General features: G+C 42.5%; 1 protein-coding gene across 4 annotated transcripts in view; it reads right to left on the reverse strand.

The window, feature by feature from the left end:
• Positions 1 to 24,101, reverse strand: part of LOC118594338 (amyloid beta precursor protein) — a 227,216-nt gene that overhangs the window by 157,043 nt on the left and 46,072 nt on the right. For all 4 annotated transcript variants that reach the window (XM_036204208.1, XM_036204209.1, XM_036204211.1 and 1 more), the window contains exon 2: positions 12,004 to 12,171. In XM_036204208.1, coding sequence (XP_036060101.1) covers positions 12,004 to 12,171 — 168 coding nt within the window. The remainder of the gene's footprint in view (positions 1 to 12,003; positions 12,172 to 24,101) is intronic.

Below are 24,101 nucleotides of genomic sequence, written 5' to 3' on the forward strand. Positions count from 1 at the left end.
CTCAGGAAAAAAAAAAAAAGGTGATAATGGTGGTCCGTGTTTGTGTTCATGGCAGTAATATCTTAAAGGGCATTTCTATTTTTTAAAATGTTAGGAATTATCTAGTGCTTTAAGTATGCATATCAAAAGCCTGCATGTAACCTGTGATGCTTCAGGACATTTTTTGTTTACAGGTCAGTAAATGGCATGAGCAACCACATCCATGGTGACTTGTAGAACTAATGTGGTCCCTGGAGTTGAACTGTATCTCATTTACATAAAACACAAGTCTGCTAGGAAAAAATTACAGAGATGGCCTGATCATGAGATACTTCCATTGTTTGAAATGAACCAATTCAACTTTTGAAAGAACATATTCAAGAAAAAAAGAAAGTGTATGATAACAGAGGGTTTCCCAAATGCCAGACGTCACTGCAGACACTTCCTGGGCAGTACAAGTCACACAGTCCTCAGGAGTAACTGTTTCACTTCCACAGAGGAGGAAACCCTGGCATTAACACCTACTCTCATGCCTTTTCTAAGCACTCAGAGGCCATATTAACAGCACGTTTTTAGCTTCATAAACTTTCAGTGCGTAAGCTGAGACGGGTGTGTGGAAGAGAATATGTTCTTGCTTCTAGATTTAAAGGACACACTTTAAAGTTGCTGAAACCTGATGAAAAATTGCATCTCAAATTGTTTTCTACATCAGTTCTGCTAATGAAAGGGGGTACAGAAAACAGAACATCTAATTCAGTTGAGAAAGAGAAATGGAAGCTGAGAAGCCGTCTCTGCTTGCGACTTAATGAGGTGCTGAGGGGCAACACGCAGCTGATGAAACACTTCTGCAATGTCAGGGAGGGGAGCCAGCCTGTGTTTTCACAAGGATGCCTTACACGAGGCAGGAGGCAAAACGCTGCGGGGCGAGAGTGTGATTCCCAACCATTTGGCCCGATTCTGCTTCTGACACTGCATATTAATATGTTGTTATATCCACACATTCACACTTGGTGCTGGAATATGTGAAGGAACCTTGTTTGGCTGACATGTTATTGCGTTTCCAAAGTGCTCAAAGTAAAAGCAAATAGGGGACGCCAAACATGTAAGGCAGGACACAAAAATAGATGTGTACACACATTGCCTAGTTCATATATGAATTTGCTCTGTTAGTTTTTACAGTCACCTTGACACAACCAAGAGTCCCTAGGGAGGAGGGAGACTCAGGGGAGGGATTGTCCAGATCTGACTATATGGTCATGTCTGTGGGAAATTGTCTTGACTGTTGATTGACGTGGGTAGTGAAACCCTTGGGCAGGAGGTCCTGGGTTGTATAAGAAAGTTGCTCCCAGCCAGGGGGAGCAAGCCAGTAAGCAGTGATGCTCCATGGGTTTCTGCTTCAGTTCCTATGGGAGTTCCTGACTTGACTTCTTCCCTCAGTGATGGAGTATGACCTGGAAGTGTAATATGAAATAAACCCTTTCTTCCCATAGTTGAATTTGCTCAGTGTTTTATCACAGCGACAGAAGGCAAACAAAGACACACACTCTCATTTTAATTTTTATTTTACAATATTTAAAATGACTTCATCTCTTTTATCCCTAAGCCCCAAGCAACCCTTGAACCTAAACAGGCCACTAATGAATAACATATACCCATACTCACATACAGAAATTATGATCCATCTATTAAAAAACTGCTCCACTTACTAGGAATTCTTAGACCTTTTAAATATCAAAACTACGATGATCATGAGCTTGAGCTCACAAAGCTGGAAGAACAAAACAGGTGCATTCCGGTCATAGCTAGCTTAGGCTGTCACCTTGAAATGAATGTAGGAACTCGAAGGGAGGGAACTTCCTCTAATGCTGTGCCTTCACCACACTGGCTGTGGGCATGTCTGTGGGGCATTTTCTTCATTGTTAATTGATACAGGAGGACCCTGGGCACTGTGGGCAGTACCATCCCTAGGCAGGTGGGCCAGGGCTGGAACAAGCCAGCCAGTAATCAATGTTCCTCCATAGCTGCTGCTTCAGTTCCTGCCTCTAGATTCCTGACTTGGTTCCCTTGGTGATGGAGTATGACCTCTAAACTGAAATAAACCTTTGCTCCCCAAGTTGCTTTTAGACATGCTGTTTTTCACATCCACAGAAAGCCAACAGGACAACCTGGAAGGATAGTTAGGTTGACAAGAATGACAAGACCAATCTGTTTAATCTTTCAACAATTTTGTTTCATATTACTGAAGAATGACAACAAAGAGAAAAATAACTCTTCCTGGGAATCCCATGTTTGGTCACATAATAAATCTTAGAGTGGAAAGTTAGGGAAAGGAAATAGCTGTGTTAAATCCACATATCAAGCTTTTCTTTTCTTTCTTTTTTTTTTTTTTTTTGTTGTTGTTTTGTTTTGTTTTAGAATGGTTTTTTGAGATAGGGTTTCTCTGTGTAGCCCAGGCTAGCCTCGAACTCTGCCTCACTGGTGCTGGGATTAAAGACGTGCACCACCACACCCAGCTCAAGCTTTTTTCTTTTGTTCCCCCAGGGGTGTACTTTGTTCCACAGCCCTGTTAATTACAGATACAGCAACCTGCTCATTTAGAGGAACAAGGTTAAGGGAATCACAGACATTGTTAGCAATGGAAAAGAACTTACTTAGGAACACAAGAGAATGTGCCCATAATCTAATAGTAGAGGAGATAAACAAAGCCAATCACATCCGTCTAACTGTCCACACTTGAAACTTCTCCCATCCTCAGCAGCTTCCAGAGGCTGGTTCTATGTGGATGTTCCCAGAGCAAATGGCACCTTCAGGAAGCCCTGCCTAGCAAGAACTCTGCATGCCGAGGACCAGATGGGGACAGGGTAAGATCCAGGCTGTATATGATTTCTCATGTAACTTATAACAACTGGCTTTTATACCATCTGGCTGCCCCAGCTATGGAGTAAGGACACACTCTTGAGACAGGACAGGCCCTGTTCCTGGATTTCCCTGAATCACATAACTCATGGACTGTATCTCAGGATCATGGACAGAATGTGGAGAATGAATGATCTCTCACATCCATTTTCCCACCTCTGTTTGTGAGGTGAATTCTCTCCCCAGTCAGGCTACCAGTGGGAACACACTACTGAAATGTCCCACCAGGAAGTACTCATCCTAACACATCCCCTGGCTCCCGCTTGCCTGAGATTTAGATCCCGCATCTCCACATCCATCAAGGCCCTCTGTGCTATATCCCACCGTCTCCATTTCCTAGATTTCATTCTCAATTTGATGTAACTGTGTGTATTCGCACTCCTTGTCAGCCAGGAAAGGCAAAATCCTACTCTTGGTGGCCTCTGGTCACACTGGCCAAGTTGGCCTGAATTAACATGAAGACATAAAGCCTTGAGATGTAGAACTGAAGCGTTCTGTCTCTTTCCCTTCTCACACCCTGACACCTTTGGTGTGAATGAAACAATGTTTTTCATGAATCCCATTTCACCGTAAGGGACTGCAATGAAACCTAACAAGTCTCATTTCTTTTTGTTCTGATATTTTTAGTTGTGAGCCTAGCCTTTAATGGCTGAGCCATCTCTCCAGCCCCATTTCTTTTTGTTCTTAAGCTTTAATGTTGCAAGGGGATATCACTCCCAAGCTTTGATCTCTCTTATTTTTAATGTTTTTACATTTCTACATGTGTGTGTCAACTGTACATGGCACTTTGGTTCACAAGGAGTTCTCACACACATTTACACATTACAATGAGGTATCCCCTCCTTCCCCATGTCATACAGACAGATAAGATTTCACGTATCTGTGTAATGCATAGGAGCCATAGATAGAAAATACACAATATCTGTTTCTCTGAGACTTTATACTAGACATTTCTTCAGCCAAATGTCTCTAATAGCTCGTTAGGGCAAATGGCTGTTTTTATTTAGTTAAACTAATTATAAGCAATTTATGAAGTTACAGTCAAGTTGTTGGCTCTGTTGTCTGTTGTTTTGTTTTTGTTTGTTTTTCCATAATGTCAGCAGTCTTTGCTTCTGATGTGGACCAGAGAAAAGGCTATTTCCCCCTACCTAAGAGTCACAGAAGATAATAAATAGCTGCATGTCTACTATGATCATTTATTGTTGGAGCCTAGCTAAGCATTGAAAGTTACACTGTATTTTCCTCTCTACTATTGCAGGTCTACCATAGCACTTACATCTTTGTTGGGTAAATAAAATGAGGGCCAATCTGCAGGTCCCTCCCTCCCCCCACCACTCTTATCTAAAAACTTTAAAACTGTTAACAGTGGAAAGAAATGGTTCCTCAGAAGGGAACCACAGGCGCCACCGTTGGGAAGGCTCCCTCAGGATAGACAGGATGGATGCCTCAGCCCATCCCACTCCAGTCTCACGCCAACAAAAGCCATCCATATAAGCATTATCAAATGATGCTTCAGGCTGCCAGATCAAAGTTTTTGTGAATCACGGCCTCTAGAAACGTCGCTCTCAGCAGCACCCTGGGTCCCTGTGGTAGTACTGTGTTCCCCACAATATTGTGCACCCTAATAAATTTATCTGGGGTCAGAGAACAGACAGCCACTAAAACAGAGTCAGAAGCGGTGGCTAGAAAATGGGTCAGAGCAAGCTATAGCAGAAGCTGGGCGGTGGTGGCACACACCTTTAATCCCAGCACTTGGGAGGCAGAGCCAGGTGAATCTCTGTGAGTTCAAGGCCACATTGGAAACAGCTAGGCATGGTGACACACACCTTTAATCCCAGAAACACAGCCTTTAATCCCAGGGAGTGACAGCAGAAAGGAGAAAGGTATATAAGGCATGAGGACCAGGAACTAAGTTAGTTAAGCATTTTGGCTGGTTAAGCATTCACGCTTTGGAGCGGCACAGTTCAGCTGAGATCCATTCTGGATGAGGATTCAGAAGTTTCCAGTCTGAGGAAACAGGATCAGCTAAGGAACTGGCGAGGTGAGGTGGCTGTGGCTTATTCTGCTTCTCTGACCTTCCAGCACTCACCCCAATAACTGGCCTCAGGTTTGATTTTATTAATAAGACCTGTTAAGATTCCTGCTGCAGGTCCCTAGTGCACAGGCACTACAGGAGGCACAATGGGGTCCTGGCTGAAGTGCTATAGTAAATTACCACACCCCGGGCAACGTAAACAATGACAATGTATTTTGTCACAGTCCTGGAAGGTGACAAGACCAAGGTACCATGCGTGCTAGTGAGGACTTTTTTCTATTTTCTTGTTGCATTCTCATAGTCAAGAGATCTGGCTCTCCGGTGTTTCTTTCTATAAGGATAGGGTATCAGTACCACCCAGAGGATTGCACTCTCCCGACACCATCAATACCAGTCATCTCTGAATGGCCCCATCTCCAAACCCTATCCAAAAGAGTTGGCCTAAACTATGAACCACGATAACACAGAACCATTTAGTTGGTTAATAGTACTCAATACATACTTGATAAGGAATGAAGCAAAAACCTACAAGGAATTAATAAAAAGCATAACTAAAAATGAAGGAGGGCCATGTACTTCAACAATGACTGAGTAGAAGAAAAACTACTATGACTGGGAAACAGAAGGGAATATTATCGGTACCAAGCATTGGAAAGGCTGGACAAACACATGGCTAAAACAAGCATGCAAGTTAGACCATGCTTTCAAAACTATTTTCTCAATCAAACTTCATAAGGCCTTACATACAGCTAGGAATAGATGTAAAATATTCAGTTATTACTGTTTCTCCTGAGTCTTGCCCTTGACTAAGGATAGCACAAAGAAACCAAAGGGACAAAAATGCCCACTATTAATGATTTCCAAAGCAAATCAATGTCAGGGAATATAAGTAAAGAGGAGTGGGAGAGAACAAAGGATACTGACTAGCTAATTCCCCATTGTAGTGGTCTGAATAGGTGCAGTCCATATAGACTCGTGTGTTTGAATGCCTGGCCCACAGGGAGTGGCACTATTAGGAGGTGTGGCCTTGGAGTAGATGTTGGTTTGTTGGAGGAGGCGTGTCACTGTGGAGACGGACTTTGAGGTCCCATCCATGCTCAAGCTACACCCAGCACAGAATGTCTGACCTTCAGCTACCTTCAGATCAGGATGTAGAACTCTCAGCTCCTTCTCAAACACCATGTCTACCTAGATGCTACCACATTTCCCACTGAAACTATAAGCCAGCCCCAATTACATGTTTTCCTTTATAAGAGCTGCCTTGGTCAGGGTGTCTCTTCACAGCAATAAGAACCCTAAGACACCCATCAAAGAATCAATATCAAAGCACTACACTTTAATTTAATTTAAAGCTGGAGCCAAGCACCAGCAAACAGTTAAATGCATCTTTAAAAAACAAAAATATACTTAGCAGGAAAGTTCAAATGGTTAGCAAAAGGTCAAAATGAGGTGACAGTCATGAGTTCAGCTCTTCTCGTCTACCCTAAGCTCAGATGGCTAACAGCTGCCTCTCTGACTCAGCAGATTGCTTCTAAAACATCTGTTTTAGTCATGAGCGATTACAGTACACACGTAAAATAAATTCACCATTATCAGGAGGAAAATAGCATTAAATGTTTAGCCCTGTTACTGGTAAGGAGTAGGGATGGTTTCTATGTTTTTGTTTGTTTGTTTGTGTGTGTGTGTGTGTGTGTGTGTGTGTGTGTGTGTGTGTGTGTGTGTGGTGTGGTGTGCATATGTACATATGTTCATGTGTGTGTGGTGGCCAAAGGGCAACTTTGGGTGCCATACATCTTTTCATTTATTTATTTATTTTTTCCCTTTGAGACAGGGTTTCTCACTAGCCTACAATGCTCCAAGTAAGACAGGCTGGCCAGCTACCCGTCTCTGCCTCCCCAACAATGGATTCCAATTGCAGTCCACATCTAGCTTTTCTACTGAGTTCTGGGGGTGGATCTCTGCAAGCACTTTATCAAGCCATCTCCCCAGGCCTTTCCATAACATTTTAAAGGAATCTGTGCAATGATAGATGCCAATAAAAGACCACCTTTACATCACTAAGCAAAATCACTGGCAATGGCTAATTAAGGCAAAGCCACCAACATAATGATGATAATAATAATAACCTAATAAGTGAAATAGGAATCAGAATGTTGGTGAAAGGATTGGCTGTAAACAAGTCCCATTGAAAAGAACCTACAGCATGGGAATCAGAACAGATCTTAAGATTATAACTTAGAAAAATACAAAAATAATATAATTTAACAAAATGGTAAGTAGAAGATGTAGAGAATTGTTAAGAGTATTATTTTCTTTCTTATTCCAAGCAACAAGTCAATCAACATCATTTAAAATACAAACATGGAGTTAAAGGAGGAATAAAGGCAAAAGAAATGTGTTCTAGCAACATACAAAAAAAATTTCAGATCTATAAATGAAAGCTATTCATTACAAATAACAGTACAGCTACAATGTGGGAAGTGGCAGGGAGACCCTAAAACACCAATAAGGAACCTTGTAGGCAATGTCAAACTCCATTTAAAGGTCATGAGTGATCATCTCCACCCACACTCCCATTTTCCCAGTGCTATTTAAAGTCAAGACCCAGTGTGGACCCCAGCCAGCCCTCCCAGCCAAAACAATTGCCCTAGTCTGTACCCACTGTACACAGGACCATGGAAGCCATTCTATTTGGCCTTGTGCATTCCTCTCTGTCTACTGTTAGCAGCCACTTTTCCATGCCTTGTGGGCTGCCAGACCACAGAGCCACATGGGTAAGTACCCTGGTGCAGGTGCCAAGTCCCTGTGTGGTCAACATGAAGCCACTCAGAATCCCTCCTCCCTGGAATTACAATGCACACCAGCAAAACAAAGTTGGGATGTCACTCCCAGAAGCACTGGCTGACAGCTTTCTACCTTCCTGAGCCCCAAGGGGTACCCATTTTTAGCAGGGGAAAAAGAGTAAACACAGGACAAAGAACAGCATTAATACGAGAAATATGACTCAGGAAATTCTAGGTCTCGGTTCCCAGGCTTGCCTCCTTGGCTTTGTAAGTCACCGCAGCATTTTCCCCTGAGTAAGACAAAACCTTCTCCACACACATAAGCTGTTCAGTAGGTCTTGTCACTGGGCAACAGAGACTACCGAGTTAACCCTTTTTTGGAAAAGGGGACCATTCTTTGCCGGACTCAACTAATCGGAGTCTCCTTTCACCTTTGGTTCTTCTGGCTCACCCCACATCCTCTCTGGATACAGAATCTCACTACAAAGCTGAGTCTGGCCTCTAACTTGTAATCCTCTTGCCTTAGCCCCGCAAGCACTGGGAAGTACAGCAGTGTCCAACACACCACCCAGCTTCCTCCCGCGGAGACACCTCAGTTTTAGGATGGAAAGCTATTCTTCCCATAATTTTGCTTCGGCTTCCTCTGGCTCAAGTTGCCCTCACTAAAAAGAAAGCCAACACACCAATGAAAATGGAAAAACAACACCATCAACAAACTAAAGCAAAGAGATCTTCCTTTGCCTTGGTTCATCTCAAGCTCTCTGCCTAGGTCTTTTCTGGGACTGCACATTTATCTTTACCACTTGTTTATGTCAGTCATTCTTGAAGCAACGGCTGCAATTAGACCTGCCCCTACTATCAATAATGCCCTGAGATTTGTCAAAACAAATGCTCTCAAAAAAATAAGAGAGAAAAAAGAAAAGAAGGGAAGACAGCCATCCCGCCTAGTAAAGGGAGGTTTCCAGGCAGCGAAAGGCAGATAGATGTGGCTGTCTGGGTTCCACAGTAGCTGGTGAACGATGATTTGATTTGGGGGATACATTTCTCTGACTGGTTTAGAGATGAATGGCGATTTTACAAGCCTGTAGGCACAGACACTGCTGATACTCGGACACCGTGAGTAACGCCAGTGTTTCCCGCTTCACGGAAACTATGCTGGATGATTCCTGCTCACAGTCACGCAAATGCAACATGCTAGGAAGTCTACCCAAGTTAACCTGGACCAGGTTTAAAAGCTGACGCTGCTCTCTCTTCAATCAGTGAGCTGAAAACACCCTTTTGGCACGTGGTCACTTTGCATGAGAGGCACCAATTGACCTTGTTAGAAATTATACTTCAGTCCCTCTCCGTTTTGACCCGACTTACGGTCTCATCATTTCCTCTCTGTAGCAATTAACTTAGCTTGTCTTCCACCATGTGACACACGCTGGTTCTCATCCTGTCTCTGGTCACTTCAGAGCTTTCTCTTTGTTCTCCTTAAATGTTGCAGTTCCCCAAGGTCTATTCCCCAGGCTCCTTTCTAGAAGCGTCACTAAATGGGTAAAAAGAGCAAACACTTGGCCCAGAGGTGAGCTTTGCTACCAATAAAAAGCAAGGGTTGCAGGTAATAACATCACCTCTGCCCTGTTAGTCTTTATAGCCCTAAGACAATGAGGCGAGGCCCTGTTAAGAAGAGGGTCTATGTGGAGGGCATCCTTAGCATCCAGTGGTGTCTGTTTCAAAGAAGAAGACAGAACCATTGGCTCTTACATCATCTCCATGCATTAAAATATTTTTAGTAAGATTATTTTGTTTCTTTTAAAGATTCTTTTTACATTTACTTATTTTACAGTATACGTATGTTTTGCCTGCACATATGTATATGTACCAGACATGTGCCTGCTGCTCATGTAGTCCACAAACTGGTATCTGATCTCCAGGAACTGGAGGTAGCCATGGTTCTGAGCCACCACCATGTGAATGCCTGGAATCGAACCTGTGTCTTCTGAAAGAGCAACAAGTGTACTAAGCTGCTGAGCCACCTCTCTATTCCTCTCCTTTGTCCTTTTGGGACAAGATCTCATTGCATGGCTGAAGGCTCAGCAGTGAGCTACCACACCCAGTCAGAAAGCTGTCATTTAAAGGCTTCAAAGAACTCTGAGTCAAAATCACCAGTAACGTTCTGAGGGGCAGTCTGTTGGGACTCCCAACTCTATTTCCCTCTTGTTTCTTGGATGACACGATAGTGAATTGATTACAGCCCCATCACTGTGCCGTGGGACAAGGCAAGGGCACTGGTGAGTGGAACTACAGACAAGTTGTCAGTGTACGCTCAAATTTCCTTCTAGCCTCATGAAAAAGAAGGATGAAGGGGTGAATTCAACTTTAATCCCATATAGTTTCCCTGTGACATCCTTATGACACCTTTAATAAGTACTCACAACATACTCATTTCAAAATGAAACCTATATTTTAGGCCTTTATTAATGTTAAATTTCTGAAATATGGCCTTTATCTTAACAGTATACATCTGACTGGCCACATTTCAAGTCTCAAGCTGCACCCATGGCTGGTGCTACCACGCAGGTAAAGCATGGGGATGGGAGACTTCATCACACAAGGTGTTTGGAATGTCCTATATACTGATGTAGAATAGGGATAACTCTGAAATTCATATCTAGTCTCTCCTCTTCTTCAAAAATTAAGCCAATAAACAGGTTCAGTGACTTTTCATTGTTATAGAATACAGACCAAATTCATTAAAATGGCTCAAAATACCCTGTTATTTTAACTGTTTCTTATCCAGTGGGCAAAATCAGATGAATGACATAAAAACTGCAAAAGGCGGGAAATGGCCAAAGGACTTTACCCTGCTCCTCTCCCATAGTACCCATAGGCAGGCAGTCTAGAGTGGGACAAAGCTCTCTGTGGCTCAGCACCACACAAACCACAAACAAAAACAGAAAATGAAGCTACCCAGGCATCACTGGGCTCTCTAAGTGTAGCAGGAAGTGAGGGCTGTTTCTAGAGTCAAGGAAAGTAATTTCTATAGGACCAATATTCAAAGGTTTAAAAACGTGGTTATTTGTGGAAAACCCAGGTGATGGTTCGCAGATACCAGCAGCCATTCACCAGAAAAAGACAAACGTCTACACTATGAAGAGTGTGTCTCAGCTTTTCTTAAAGTCTATTGAGAGAGTAGCTGCTAGCAGTTTGGAAGCTGGGGTAGGTAGTTAAAGGGCACAGAGAGGTAACTAGCTGGAGAGAGAACTTCTAAGGCCGGGTAGCGCAATAGGACAAGCGGTTGACAACTGTTGATTATTTCAAAAGAGCTAGTGAAACAGGAAAAGGAAATGGAAACTGGGCATCTCTAGTCCAAACATGAAATCTGAAATGTTCCAAAATCAGACACATTTTGAGAACTGCTCGGAATCTACATGCGGAAGATTTCCATCTGATCTCGTGGGACAGGCTGCAGCCCAATCCCAGGAACTCTAAAATTACTACATAAAATGACCTTCAGGCTATGTGTGTGAGGCGTACAGGAAATAGGTAAGAATTTCATATTCACTTGGGGATCATCCAGAAAGTAACTAACATGAGCAGTCAAATATTTCAAATTCACTGTGATCCAACATACTCTTAGCCCAAGTATTTCAGATAAGGAAACCTCAGTCTCTACTCCCAGTTCCCATATGGTGACTCACAACTCTACTTTGGTAATTCCAGTTCCAAGAACTGTGACAACCTCTTCTGGTGCCTCCTTGGGTACCAGCCTCACACGTGGTGAATAGATACGCATGCAGGCAAAACATCCACATACGTGAAATAAAATTACTTTTTAAAAAGAATAAAAATGTGCACTAGCAAGGGATGAAGCAGAAGTGATCTTTTAGTGTACTTTTTACACATCAGTTTGAATGTTTATTTCAAAGATATAATATGAAGAGAGAAAAATTTAGAAAAACAGTAACAGTTACAAATGAACTAAAATATATCAAAGTGGTTGAACAAAGAAGAAAAAAAATTAATTCTAGCACTTTTAACCAAAAATACTTCCTTTATTGCACAGCCATAGTAGAACATATTAAACTAAGAAAACTTAAAATTTACCCAGTTTATTGATGATCGTAACAGCACAATTTGTAATTGTGCAAATTGTGGGGTAAAGCAAATACATGTATTAGTGGTAAGTGGATCATTAGAAACCAAGATTTTCACTATTAGAAAATAAATATAAAATCTAGGAATTCATATTTTTAATGAACGCCTGTGACCAGACAAGAACAAGAGTCTCCACACCGGACCTACCTCCTGGCAGTACTGCAGGATGCCCTCCTTGGTGCCGATGCAGGTTTTGGTCCCTGATGGGTCTGACTCCCACTTTCCATTCTGCACATTCATGTGCATGTTGAGTTTGCCACAGAACATGGCGATCTGGGGTTCTGCCAGCAGCCCGGCATTGCCGTCAGTGGGCACCTGGAAGAATAAATAAGTTCTAGTTAGTAACAGAATCCACAGTTCCAAGAAGAACAGGAAATGGGGCGGCAATACCTAGAAATCCCTCTGCTTCAGCATTATCGGGTTGAGACACAGCAAACAACCCAAAGAAGACAGTACACTCTTTAACACCAGAGTATTTAAAGGAAGGCATTAAGAATATTGAAGGACATTTGTTCATTCAAAAATCCTTTGGTTTTTTTTTCCCCCATAGAAGATTTTGCAACATCTGTTGAAAGCTCCCAACAATAAAGAGGGGTTTCCAAAACAAATATAATCACCGTGGAAGAATCCGCATTCTCATAAGCTGCAGTTGCTCACGCAGCACAGTGCCAGTCCCTGCTTGATGACCAAGCCTGGAGGTGCCACTAGGTGCCACTTCTCAGCACTGAGAGCAGGGTGTAATCAGTGTGCCTCACTGCTGAGCAAGTGGCTGTTCCAAGGGAGGTTTTGTTTGGTTTCTTTTGAGACAGGATCTCTCTACACAGCCTTAGCTATCTTGGAATTCTCCGTGGAGACCATGCTGGCCTCAAACTCATAGAGATCCACTTGCTTCTGCCTCCCGAGCGCTGGGATGACAGGCATGTGCCACCATGTCCAGTTTGTATCTGAGTTTTTATTAGAAAATTACACTGGAGAATTAACTAGGAATGTCCTAATTTGCGATCTTTCGTCCTTCAACCTCCAGTGCTAGGGTCACAAATGTACCACCCTGACCAGTTAGACAAAAAAGATTAAATGGGAGAGCTAAAATCTGTCCCATCTCATCCAAAAGATTCTACAAGGGATGAAAACTAAATCCATGCAAGGAAGAGAATTTGCTAGAAACCAAGAAATCAAAAAGAAGAACCAATGTCATTCCTCCCAAGTGAAACCCCCTGCTGAGGAAACAGAGCTGCACCCTAGACTCAACTTCCCCCAGCAGCCACTCCCAGCCCCTTCCTGAGTGATTCTTGAGTTAATCTCAAAAATTAGTAAGAGAAAAGAAAAGAATCAATCAAACTGCTTGGATGGAGAGATTTTGGTTTAAGACATTTTTCTCCACAGAAATGTGACATAGACCAAACATCTGTCCCAACATCTGCGCGTCAGGTTCCAAGAGTTGGGTATCTTGCCTGCCCACAACAGAGGATTTGTGTCTTTAACCAAACAGACAACAAATAGGCAGACTCTGGACTGAGCCTGTGGAAGGAAGCGATGTGGGAACCTGTCTACATTAATCTGTGTCTCTCTAGCACCAGGTGCTTAGGTCCTCCAAACAGCAGCTGAGGCCACAAGGTCAGACCATTGACAGAGCAGCGTTGACCCCTCAACTCTTTCATAGGAGCCCCCTGCCATCTCCCAGCACTGCCAGGAAGCTGAAAGTCTCATTCTCCACCAGATGCAAAGTCGTGCCCAATATAGAATGTTCTATGAACTTGACCTTAACAGTTCACCTGAGGGATTATAAAGGAAATTCAATGCCTGGATCTTACAGAGCAAAATAGAAATCTTGCCAATTTTTCTGAAATAAGCAGATGGGTAATAACATGGCAAGGGAGTTAAAGAAAGTCAAATCATAATCAGACGCCTGTGGGTGAAGCCCTGGAGTGGAGGTTAAGATGAGGTGTGCTCAGTGCAAACCTCATTGTATTCCCCACTGTGCTTTATTCTGTCCACTCTCAGCAGACCTGGGCATCTTATCCCTACCTAGAGAGAAGTTACAGAACACTTAATTTACCAAAGTTGGTGAATATTTTATCAAAAGAATCTCATCGTCAATTTCAGAATCTCCCTGCACCTCTAGTTCCTCACAACTCTTTGCAACCCTGGGTCAGGTATGGGTGCCACCTGAGCGAATGCAAATGCAGGAGATGCAGTTCCTTCTACAAAGAAAATTTAAATGATGAATTCTCTCCAGTGACTGTCAAGCCCAAGAAAAGTCCCCATGATCCTTCCCCCTTCTTGGTAATCACAACCATGTGCATTCCGCTCCTTCTCACTATGCTTTAGTTTGTCAAAGCATGTCAGAAATGGTGACATGTGACTTCCAAAGCAGTCATGACACTAAGGTTCACTCATTGTTGGGCACTAGTAGGAAGCTCAGACCTCCTTCAGAGCCACACTAGCAAGCCTCGGAAATAGCCCACACCTCAATGACACCATTTGGCTGCAGTTCATGATCGACAAGAAGAATGCAGCTTCAAGAGAGATCTAGAGCCAGAACCACCTAGAAGAAACCCATAAGTTCCTTACTCATGGAAACTGCAGCAAGAAGGTAACTTCTTGTTGTGTTAAGTGATTAAGTTTGAGGTGACCTGTCACACAGCAAGAAACACTAATACATTTGGCTTTTCTCCATCTTGGGCTCATAGTTGATGCACAAATGAGGGTAATGACTATCTTCTTTCTCCTCTTCTCCTGCAATCCATCAGTTACCAACCGTTCAGCAGAGAGGTGCTGGGCCCCAGCAGCACCCCCACCGTACCCCATCCATAATTATCTGGTGAGAGGCCTCATATTTTACAGACCCAGAAGCTAAAGCCAGTCAAGTCCTTGTCAAAAACGGGACAACTGTTCATGCTGCCTGGCCTTAAACTTTTTTAAAATTAAGTCTATCTAATAAATTCTGCTTTATTTTCTTAAGCCAGATTCCTGAATTTCCTTTTGTATCTTCCACACCTCTGTGTCATCATCCTTCCTCTTACCTTTACAAGTATTTATGTAGAATACACATGTATGTACTGACAAAGAGTGGTAATCTTTTCCACATCTCTTCAAATAAACTGACTATGGCCCTGGAAATACCTAGCGATGTTGTGAGCTCAGCAATGCCAGTTTAGACTAGAAAATACATGCTTTTGTTCTTTTCAGGTTCTCTACCCAAGGGGATTTAATGTTGTAGTGGTTAATCTTCATCAGCAGCTCCACTGGATTTAGAATCTCCATGGAGGGGTTGGGGATTTAGCTCAGTGGTAGAGCGCTTGCCTAGCAAGCTCAAGGTCCTGGGTTCTATCCTCAGCTGGGGGAGGGGGAGTAAGAGACTTAGAATCTCCATGGAGACGTACCTCAGGGTGTGTCTAGGAGGGTTTTCCCACACAGGTTCAACTGAGGAGCCAAGACCCACCCTGAACACCAACAGCATCATCCTATGGACTGGGGTCTCAGGCAGAATAAAAAGGAGAAAAAGAACTGATGTCTAGTCTTCATCTCTCCCTTCTTCCTGCTCCCACAACTTCCCCACCATGATGGATGGTACCCTCAAACAGAGTCAGAACCAACCCCTTCCTTACTTAGGTTGGTTTGTTGCCAGCTGAAAAGCAACTGGTACAAATATTAACAGTAAAAGTAAATATACAGAAAACATTTCCATAAAGTTGAACCCAGTTCAGAGCTCAGGTCAATTTAAACTCTCGTTCCTCCAAAATTACAGCAAATTTCTGAACTAGGAACTGTGGAATTGCTTTATATATCACCTTGCTACCTTTCACCAGTGTGTACTTAAAACAAAATACCATGTTTCTCATGGAAAACTATTTTCCCAGTCAACAGCTGTGATATACCAACTGGAACAATTAGATCAAACACACAGACTGAACAGGAAGCCTTTCAATTCTTCCTGTAGCCCACCTACAAAGACCAGGTTTTAACACAACACATCCTTGGCTCAGTCGATTAACACAAGACAACCCAGAGCATTCTCACCTGCATCTGTCAACAGGCTGGTTGCTAAGAGCAATACAGCCTCAGCATACAGCCTGGAGGAAAGTGGCACCACCAGATAATGGGGCCACACAGAACATAGTACCTTATTGTCCCCTGCCAGTCCTGACAGGTTTACTCAAACCACTGAACAAAGCCTTTAGGAAGAAGTTTAATAACCCCCTGCCATGTCCTACTTCAGACCTAGCAGTATGGATGGACATTCATGAAATGGAAGTCTTTGGATCCTGGAATATTTGCTGTCAGATTCTGGCTCTCAAAGTCAACCAGAAGATAACTACTCCTCATTCTCAAAACTCTCTCCCTCCATAGAAAAGAAACAGGTGCAATTTAATAAATGGGGACTATGCCCAGTGGAATAACCACTTCATCTTAACCATTAAGTTACCTTTTTAGAACTGTAAGACAACACTAAGAACTGGAACCCTGTACATGAGTGGGCCTTCATGGTTCATATGCGAGAGGGTAAAGATGAAAATACTCCTTGTGGCCTGTATGTCACTGGCATCCTGAAATCTGAAATACTTTCCCATGGGAAAACTGTATCCAGTGCCAATGAACAAAATAACCAGCTACAACAGTGGGTGTTCATCCATGGCTTCAAAAGCAAGAGGCCACTTACAGAACACTGAGCAATGTAAATGCTACACTTAGAAACACTGCCAAACTTTCTGGAAACAAACCTTTGTCATCAGAGAAAGCAAAAAAGTTTTTTTATTTTGTTTTGCTTTTTTTCCAAGCCATAATACAGAGAGCAAAAAAATAAAATAAAATAAAAATGCAATGGACTCTCCTAAAAGCACTGTAGCTACAAGTTGCCCTTTAATCCATGCAGCTAAAATAAAGGTAAACATACAGATTTAACTTGGACCAATCTGCAGAGGGAAAATGTGGAAGCCCACAGGGACAATTGCTACAATTTACAATGAAGCCTCTAGGACCAACTTCTCTGTCTGCCCTTCAAATAGGGTGTTCCTTTTCTCCAAGAACTTCCTCTCCTTTTCATTATCAAGATCAAATTCCTTAGAGAGCAAGTCTGGCAGCATTCTTCACTCAGTCCCAGCTAAGAGGGGCTGGAACAAGGAGCCCTCTGTTTCCCTGGCTAAAAAGTCCAGCTTGGCAAGACCGGCCCGGATCCATAGCTTGGCTGCATCTGTGGATTTATGCCGTTTTAAGGTCTCCGGCTAATGAAGACCATCTGGTTTCTACATCCAAGCAGGCGGTTCACTGGCCTGAATACCTCTCATATGGTGAAATATTGGCTACTTTTTTCTTCCGTGGGTGGAATTCTTATATAAAACAGATTTTATTTCTACTCCATCCTTAGTTTCCCTGAAGAAATGCTGTTTGCTTATCACCTGGGCACAATTCAATCACATACCACAAAAAAAAAAAAAAAAAAAAGTCTACACACCAACTTGTTTTTAAATTCAACACTGGAAACATTCTCCACTTTCAAGTGTAAAGAACTGATTTCCATAATCACAATCTAGGAAATTTGCCTGAGGACTCACTTTAAAGATCAATAATCACGAGCAAATTTTCGCTCTCCAGCCAAAGGAAAAGGAACTATGAAGGAGGATCTCCTTTACAGTGTCATCCGCAGAGAACATCTGCAGTTGCTTGTTTTATTACTCACATAAAACTGGAATTAAAATTAGAATCACAGAAGGAAAAGAATCTGTATAAATCATTCATGCCAACTCGAGCAGGAAAAGGCTAAGATTTCACCCACAGCCAGAGTTCCAGAGGCAAAAAGGGGGCTGTTTGTCATCGCTTGCTTGACATGACCAGGCTGACTCTCAAATTAAAACAGGGCTTTGCCCTGGTGTGTACATCTATGTATGTATGGTGAGAAAGGACAGAATTGCCACTAAACCCATACAGAAAAGTGAAACAGGGCAACCGTTTCTGAGCTTGAGTTCCAGCCTGACAGGATTATCACAAAAGTGAGAGAGAGGGGGAAAAAAACCCTTTCAAAGAAAATGTATGTATTTTTCACTCCTGGAAACTTGTCCCTCTTTTGGAGTCACTTCCTAATGTAGCTTCAAATTACAATTTAGAGCTCTTAAAAGGCTTTCAAAGCCTCTGTTGAAACCAAGCTCTTGGAATGGTGCTCAGCACAGGTGTTCTCAGGTTGACCCCAAACTCCATCTCATCTCAAAGCTAGTGAAGCATGCTCCCTGTAGGTACCCAGTAGGCAATCGAGAGCTTCATCAATAGAAACGTTTGTTATTCAACACCCAGGAGATTAATAACCAACACTGAAAGCCTGCATTATAGGTAGGCCTCAGAGAGGATGGATTAAAACTTGGAATTTTAAAATACAGAAGTGTCTGTGTGGTAACCAAAGTATTAGGTTCAAAATTAGTTTATAATCCAATGAATGCCAATCTAGTTCTTGGTTTTTTTTTAAAGTCTGTAACTATGCTTGCTAAAAAGGAGAATTCCTGGAAGGAAGCTCTCTGCTCAGACAGAACACTGATGGAAACTTCAATGACTACATCTAATTTGCAATGTTGTTGATCCAATAGCCTAATGACATTCCTTTTAGGCTACTTTAGCCCTGCTACTTGCCCACCACTGAATCTGACCTAGCAACCTGAATACCAAAAACCTTAGGAATGCATTAACTTAACAAAACACTATCCTCCACCTATGGAAGGCCTAAGAATGCTATCAGATAGGACTGGAGGCCTCTAGTTGCTATTCCTCAACCTGCTCTTACTGCCCACTTAATATTTCCACCAATGTATTTTTTTTAAATGCGTTGGGTTTTTAACTTTTTTGTTCTACAATGCCAACAACAAAAACTTGTGTTCAGTAAACTTGCCTGCAGGCTTGCTTGCTGCAATCTTTTCTATGAGACTGTGGTCCATGCTATCTATACCCAGTAGATAGATAAGTAAGCTGTCACTGTGTTGCAGCTCTGCTCCCCATGTCTTGACTGCCTGGATAAGCACTAGCCACAAGGAGGGTAGCTACAAAGACAGAGAAAACAGGGAGCATGGGTCCTCTGGAAGAACAGTCAGTGCTCTTAATCGCTGGGCCATCTCAGAGGACCTGGGTTCAATTCCCAGCACCCACATGGCAGCCTACAGTTGTCTGTAACTCCAGTTCCAGGAGACCTGATGCCCTCACACAGATATATTTGTAGGCCAAACACTAATGCACATAAAATAAAATTTTTAAAAAAAAGAAGAAGAAGAAAGCAGGGAACACAGTAATCAACCTTGCCGATGATAATGAAGTACATCCTGTCTCTCAATGATCTTACTTTATCCATACCATCCCTTGGAACATGAAAATCTCAACCACTCATGACATTGAACAGCACCTTCTAAGCAAGAACTGCTATAAACACCCTATATGTAATATGTGACATGACTTAGGATCACCAATGGTGTATAAGCCATACTATGATGGTTCTTAAACCTGGATCTGAAAATGAAAAATCTAAGTAGAGGCAATATTGTTCTAAATGCAAGCACTGGAGCCTATAGGGAAACAGCAATCAATTGTTATCAAGTTTTAGCGCTGATAATTGTGCAGTCCTCCATTTATTCTTTTTCCTTTAGACTTCTGCAAAGATACAATTTGGCTAAATGAATGTTTTTTTTAGTTGCATATATCTGTTTCACCCAATTTATACTCGGAAGGAAATACTTCAAATGTGGAAACAGTGTTTATTAAGTAGACTGTATTTCTACTCATACTTTACAGGTAGCTGTGTGAACATAAAGTCCTGTACTAAATGTGATAAGTGGCATGCAAATTTCATCAGCAAACACATCCCTTCAATGGCCACTGTCCACAATGTGAAAACAACATACGCTGACCTGAGTAGAGCATACCCAGTGAGGGCTCTTGCCACACAGTTCCGACATAGGCTATCTGAGAGTTCTAGAATGCTGAGTTGGGCAGACGAACCAATTGATTGCTATGCTTCACCATTGGTGGTTAGCACTCCCCCAAAACCTCAAGTCTAAGTATGGCCTGAGCTCCATGTGTTTGCCTTTGTATCTTGCGCCTTACTCACTGCAGTGTTCTTACTCACTGCAGTGTTGACCTGTGACTCCGACAGACTATTAGACGGAGAACAAGCCTTTGAAAAGCTGCAAGTATGAAAACAACTGGGGGAACATACTGCATATTTAATTAGAGCGGTAGGCCACCCTCACTATTATCTAAGAAACACCCGCACTACTTGGAAAAGAAACAAAACCATAATCATCTTTGCCTGCCCAAAAGGTTCTCTTTACAACTTCCAGCAGCCTCAGGCTTCAGGACACTGAAATCAACACTGCCAGAGAGAATTTGGGCTGGAACATGGAAGGAGCAGTGAGTGAGTGGGAGTCCTAGTCTTGAGCTCTTGTGAAGGAGCCAGAACAGATTTAGGTTAAGTACATACATGCCTCAGTGTTCATATCCTTAGTACTTTACAAGCTTTAAAATACTAATACCAAAAAGGTATGAAAACGGTAATTTGGCTAAAGACTCTTACAGAAACATCACTGATGTTCCAGCTAAGTACACCAAACTCTTCTTTAGTTGCTCTCCCTCTGTGCAGCTCTGGGTGGGGATGGGGGAAGGGGAATCTGGGCACAGGACACTCTGAGCCCTACTAGATTCCCTAGGGAGTCACTTCCAGCAGACCTGCTAGTAGCAGGTGGCTTAACAGTTCAGAATAGTGTCTCAATATTCCCAATGCCAAATTTCAAGCACTTGTATGTCTTAAACCTGTGGTTACAAAACCTGATTCTAACACGTTTTTGTCTTCACATACTGCTTTCAATTGGTAGTGTAAAGAAGATCATACAAGAAGGTTGATAATTAACAATTTTTTTAAAAAGACTATCTAGAGCGGGGAGATGGCTCAGTAAGTATATTATCTACCAAACAGAGACAGAGACTTGTGTTTGGATCCACAGTCCACACAGAAAAGCCAGGCAAGCTATATCTACAACCTCAGCCACAGGGGAGCAAAAGGAGTTAGGCAGATCCCTAAGGCTCTTTGGCCAGCCAGTCCAGCCAAATTTATCAATTTCAGGTCTTAAGAAATAAGAGTGGGAAGTGGTCACAAAAAAAAAAAACAAAAAAAAAAAAAAACAAACAAACAAACAAAAAAACCTGCTGACCTTTGATCTTACACCTCCATGCATGCACAGAGAAACACACATAAGCGTGTTCGTGTAAAGGAACGGAGGAACCAGTGGTCAGCTTGGTCAGGACAAGAGTGAATGTGAGTGTCTTTGAGTAAACAGCATCAAACAATCTGTGGCCTTGGGACATTACCTTTCTGTTTTTTTATCAAAATCGCAGAAAATACTTCAGGATGAGAACACGAAGCATTCTTTTTCATAAGCAGAACAAATATTTACATTATCTCCTTTGGTTTATTTCTGTCCAAAGTTTCATAATATTTACTTTGCCTTTGCTGTGTGCTCATAACTCTCACACTCTATATTTTTGTCACTAGGACTTTTGGTGCAGCAGAAACTGCCTTGTGAACACAACAGAAAATTCAGAGAGAATACTGAGTTGATGTGAGAATTCACGATAGCTTTCAAAGAGCATTCTTGTTCATTGTTCAAGTTGCAGTCTGTTAACTTATCTCTCTTAGAGTAGGCGAAGATTATTTCTTCTCCAGGGTTGTAAAGAATACTCAAAGGTTCCTGTTTCAAGCTTTCGGCTGGATAAGCACAGGGAGACGACCCTTCTTAAATAACTTAGAGTCAGGCACTATCAAAGATGCCCTCCCTTTCTAATGCCCTCAGCCTTACCAAAAAACAAAAACCAAAAAACAAAACCTCTGTGAAATTGCCATTCTTTTTGCAGAAAAGGCTTTCAGAACCACAATACCAAGGGAAAAAAGTGTAATTCCGAGAGGGACGTAACAAGACTCTACTTTGTGTTATGAAGGCAATTTTTAGTTGACAATGATAACAGTAGAAAGGATGCTGAGGTTGTGCCAATGCCGTTCCTGGTCTTAACGGCCAGTGAGCACTCAGCTAAACATTGTAAGTGCAAAGCAAAGGCTTTTATTTTGTTTATAAAATACAAATATGATAAAAGTGACTTATGTCTGGCATGAAAAACAATAATATAATAAACTAGAATGCAAAAAAAAAATGTCAATATTGACTAAGGCGTGGAACAATATAAAATAAATTCAGATTTAGCTATCTGTAGGATTTTTTCTAGTGGGAGCAGGTGGAGAGCATTCACTCCTCTGCCATTACCAACGTCCACACATCAGTTATAGATGAACTTGTGCTGACCTCAGGCTCTTCATAGAAAATTCTAAAAGCACCAGCTCAAAAAGCAAGGGGATTTCTGAGCCATGGGGCTCAGCTCACTTCCTGACTCTCTGAAAGCACATCCCTGAGAGGAGCATCAGCTTGCAATTCACGTAGGAGTTTTTAAATCAGATTGTCCCACTGGACTGCAAAGATCGTACAAACACTCTGGGCAGCCATACTTCGTGACTAAAGTGCCCAATCAGCTACTTTGTTTTGTTTTAGTTACTGCAGTTAAAAAGCCTTCATCAGCACAATGCAATTCTCAGAGATTTCAACATGTAACCTAACACTTAAAGTGAAAGGCCAGTGAACAAAATACACCTGAAAATACTTCAAGAACGATATGGAAACTAACTGCTGACAGACAAGCCAAACAGTGTGTGCTGATTGATGGCTATCAAGGCCTTGCCACTTCCAACAGACAAGGTTTCAGAGTTGTCTCAGTCCTATGTTAAGTTTCAGGAAAGTTCTGGCTTGGCGCCTTAGGATCATATAAATACTTCCTAGGCACTAAACAAATCCACAGATGAGGACTGTGGGGAGATCCAAACACGTCGCTATCAACACAAAGCTGGAGGCACATAAGGCTCAACTCGCTAACAGAAGGTGCTGAATGAAATAATAAGGGAAAGTATGACAATGGTGTATCAGTAGACACACACAGCAGAGGGGGTGATGGAGGAGGAGAAGGGTGGGGCTTTTATGCAGTAAGTAGAAGGACTGGCACAGAAAAGAAGCACAGATGCGTGAGGGAAGGAGTTGGGAGAGAGATCTCAGGGCATGCAGGTAGGCAACCTTGAATTTGTACTAAATGAAGATACACAGAGCTACTGCCCCCACCCTACCCCCAAAATATGAAAAAAGAGAGAAAGAAAGAAAAAAGAAGGATATGACTGTTCCTAAGTAAGGTGGAGGAGAGCATTTATTGCCGATATGAGGGAGAGCATGGTCAGAGGCAGAGACATCTGGGAAAGTGAAAATGACCTCTGAGCTGAGCCATATGAGGAGAGGGGGGGAAAGCGAGATGAGAGGGAAGATCAAAAGGCTAGAAGGCCAAAAAAGGACTGATCAGAGCCTCAAGGGAAGGGCAACCCAGCTCCTGGCTTAGAAAGAAAAGCTTATGGGGCAGGGTATGCCAGCCATAGCCTGTAACAGGTAGGGAGAAAGGGATGCTGGGGAATCTGGCCGCCAGGCCTGCTTTGATATGTTGAATAGGCACCTCAGCCATTTGTCCTTGGTTGGAGACCTAACCACAGTCCCCATGGCTTTACAGTGGTGTTGGTGGTGGGAAAGGATTTGGCAACGCCTTCTCTGCAACCAATAATCAGTGTCAGGTTGCACCAGGGTAGCAAATTGGAGTCAGTGCTATTTATTGGGGGTCAGGCAAGGAAGGAAAGGAACAATGTCCCTCTCATAAGCAAACACTTTCTGGATGGATTAACAGGCATTCTGTTCTGCTTCTCCTGCTATGAGGCTCACAGAACATGTGGGTGGGCTTCTCAGAGTCGGTATGGCAGAGCCATCCATCCACATGCCATTGCCATGAGTGACGAGAAGAGATTTTGCTTTTCAAAAACAACCAACTGTTAAGAGAGCTGAAGGGCATTGCCCGTGCGACTAAGGGGAGGGATTCTCCCATTGTCGCCATGTACTCTTGCTCTCCAGGGATGCTCTGACAGATCCATACACGAACAAGTCTTGAAATGGAGAAGTGACACGGAGTTCAAGCTACATGGTACTCTAAGAAACCTATCCAGAGCATTCACACACACACACACACACACACACACACACACACACACACACACACATACACGCATTCAGACAATTTTGTTCAAATAAACCAAGCAAAACACACAGTTGTGATCACAAAAAACAGCATACAGATCATGGCTGCCTCCTTTA

The sequence above is a fragment of the Onychomys torridus genome, chromosome 12 (genome assembly GCF_903995425.1).
Source record: "Onychomys torridus chromosome 12, mOncTor1.1, whole genome shotgun sequence".
Lineage (NCBI taxonomy): Eukaryota > Metazoa > Chordata > Mammalia > Rodentia > Cricetidae > Onychomys > Onychomys torridus.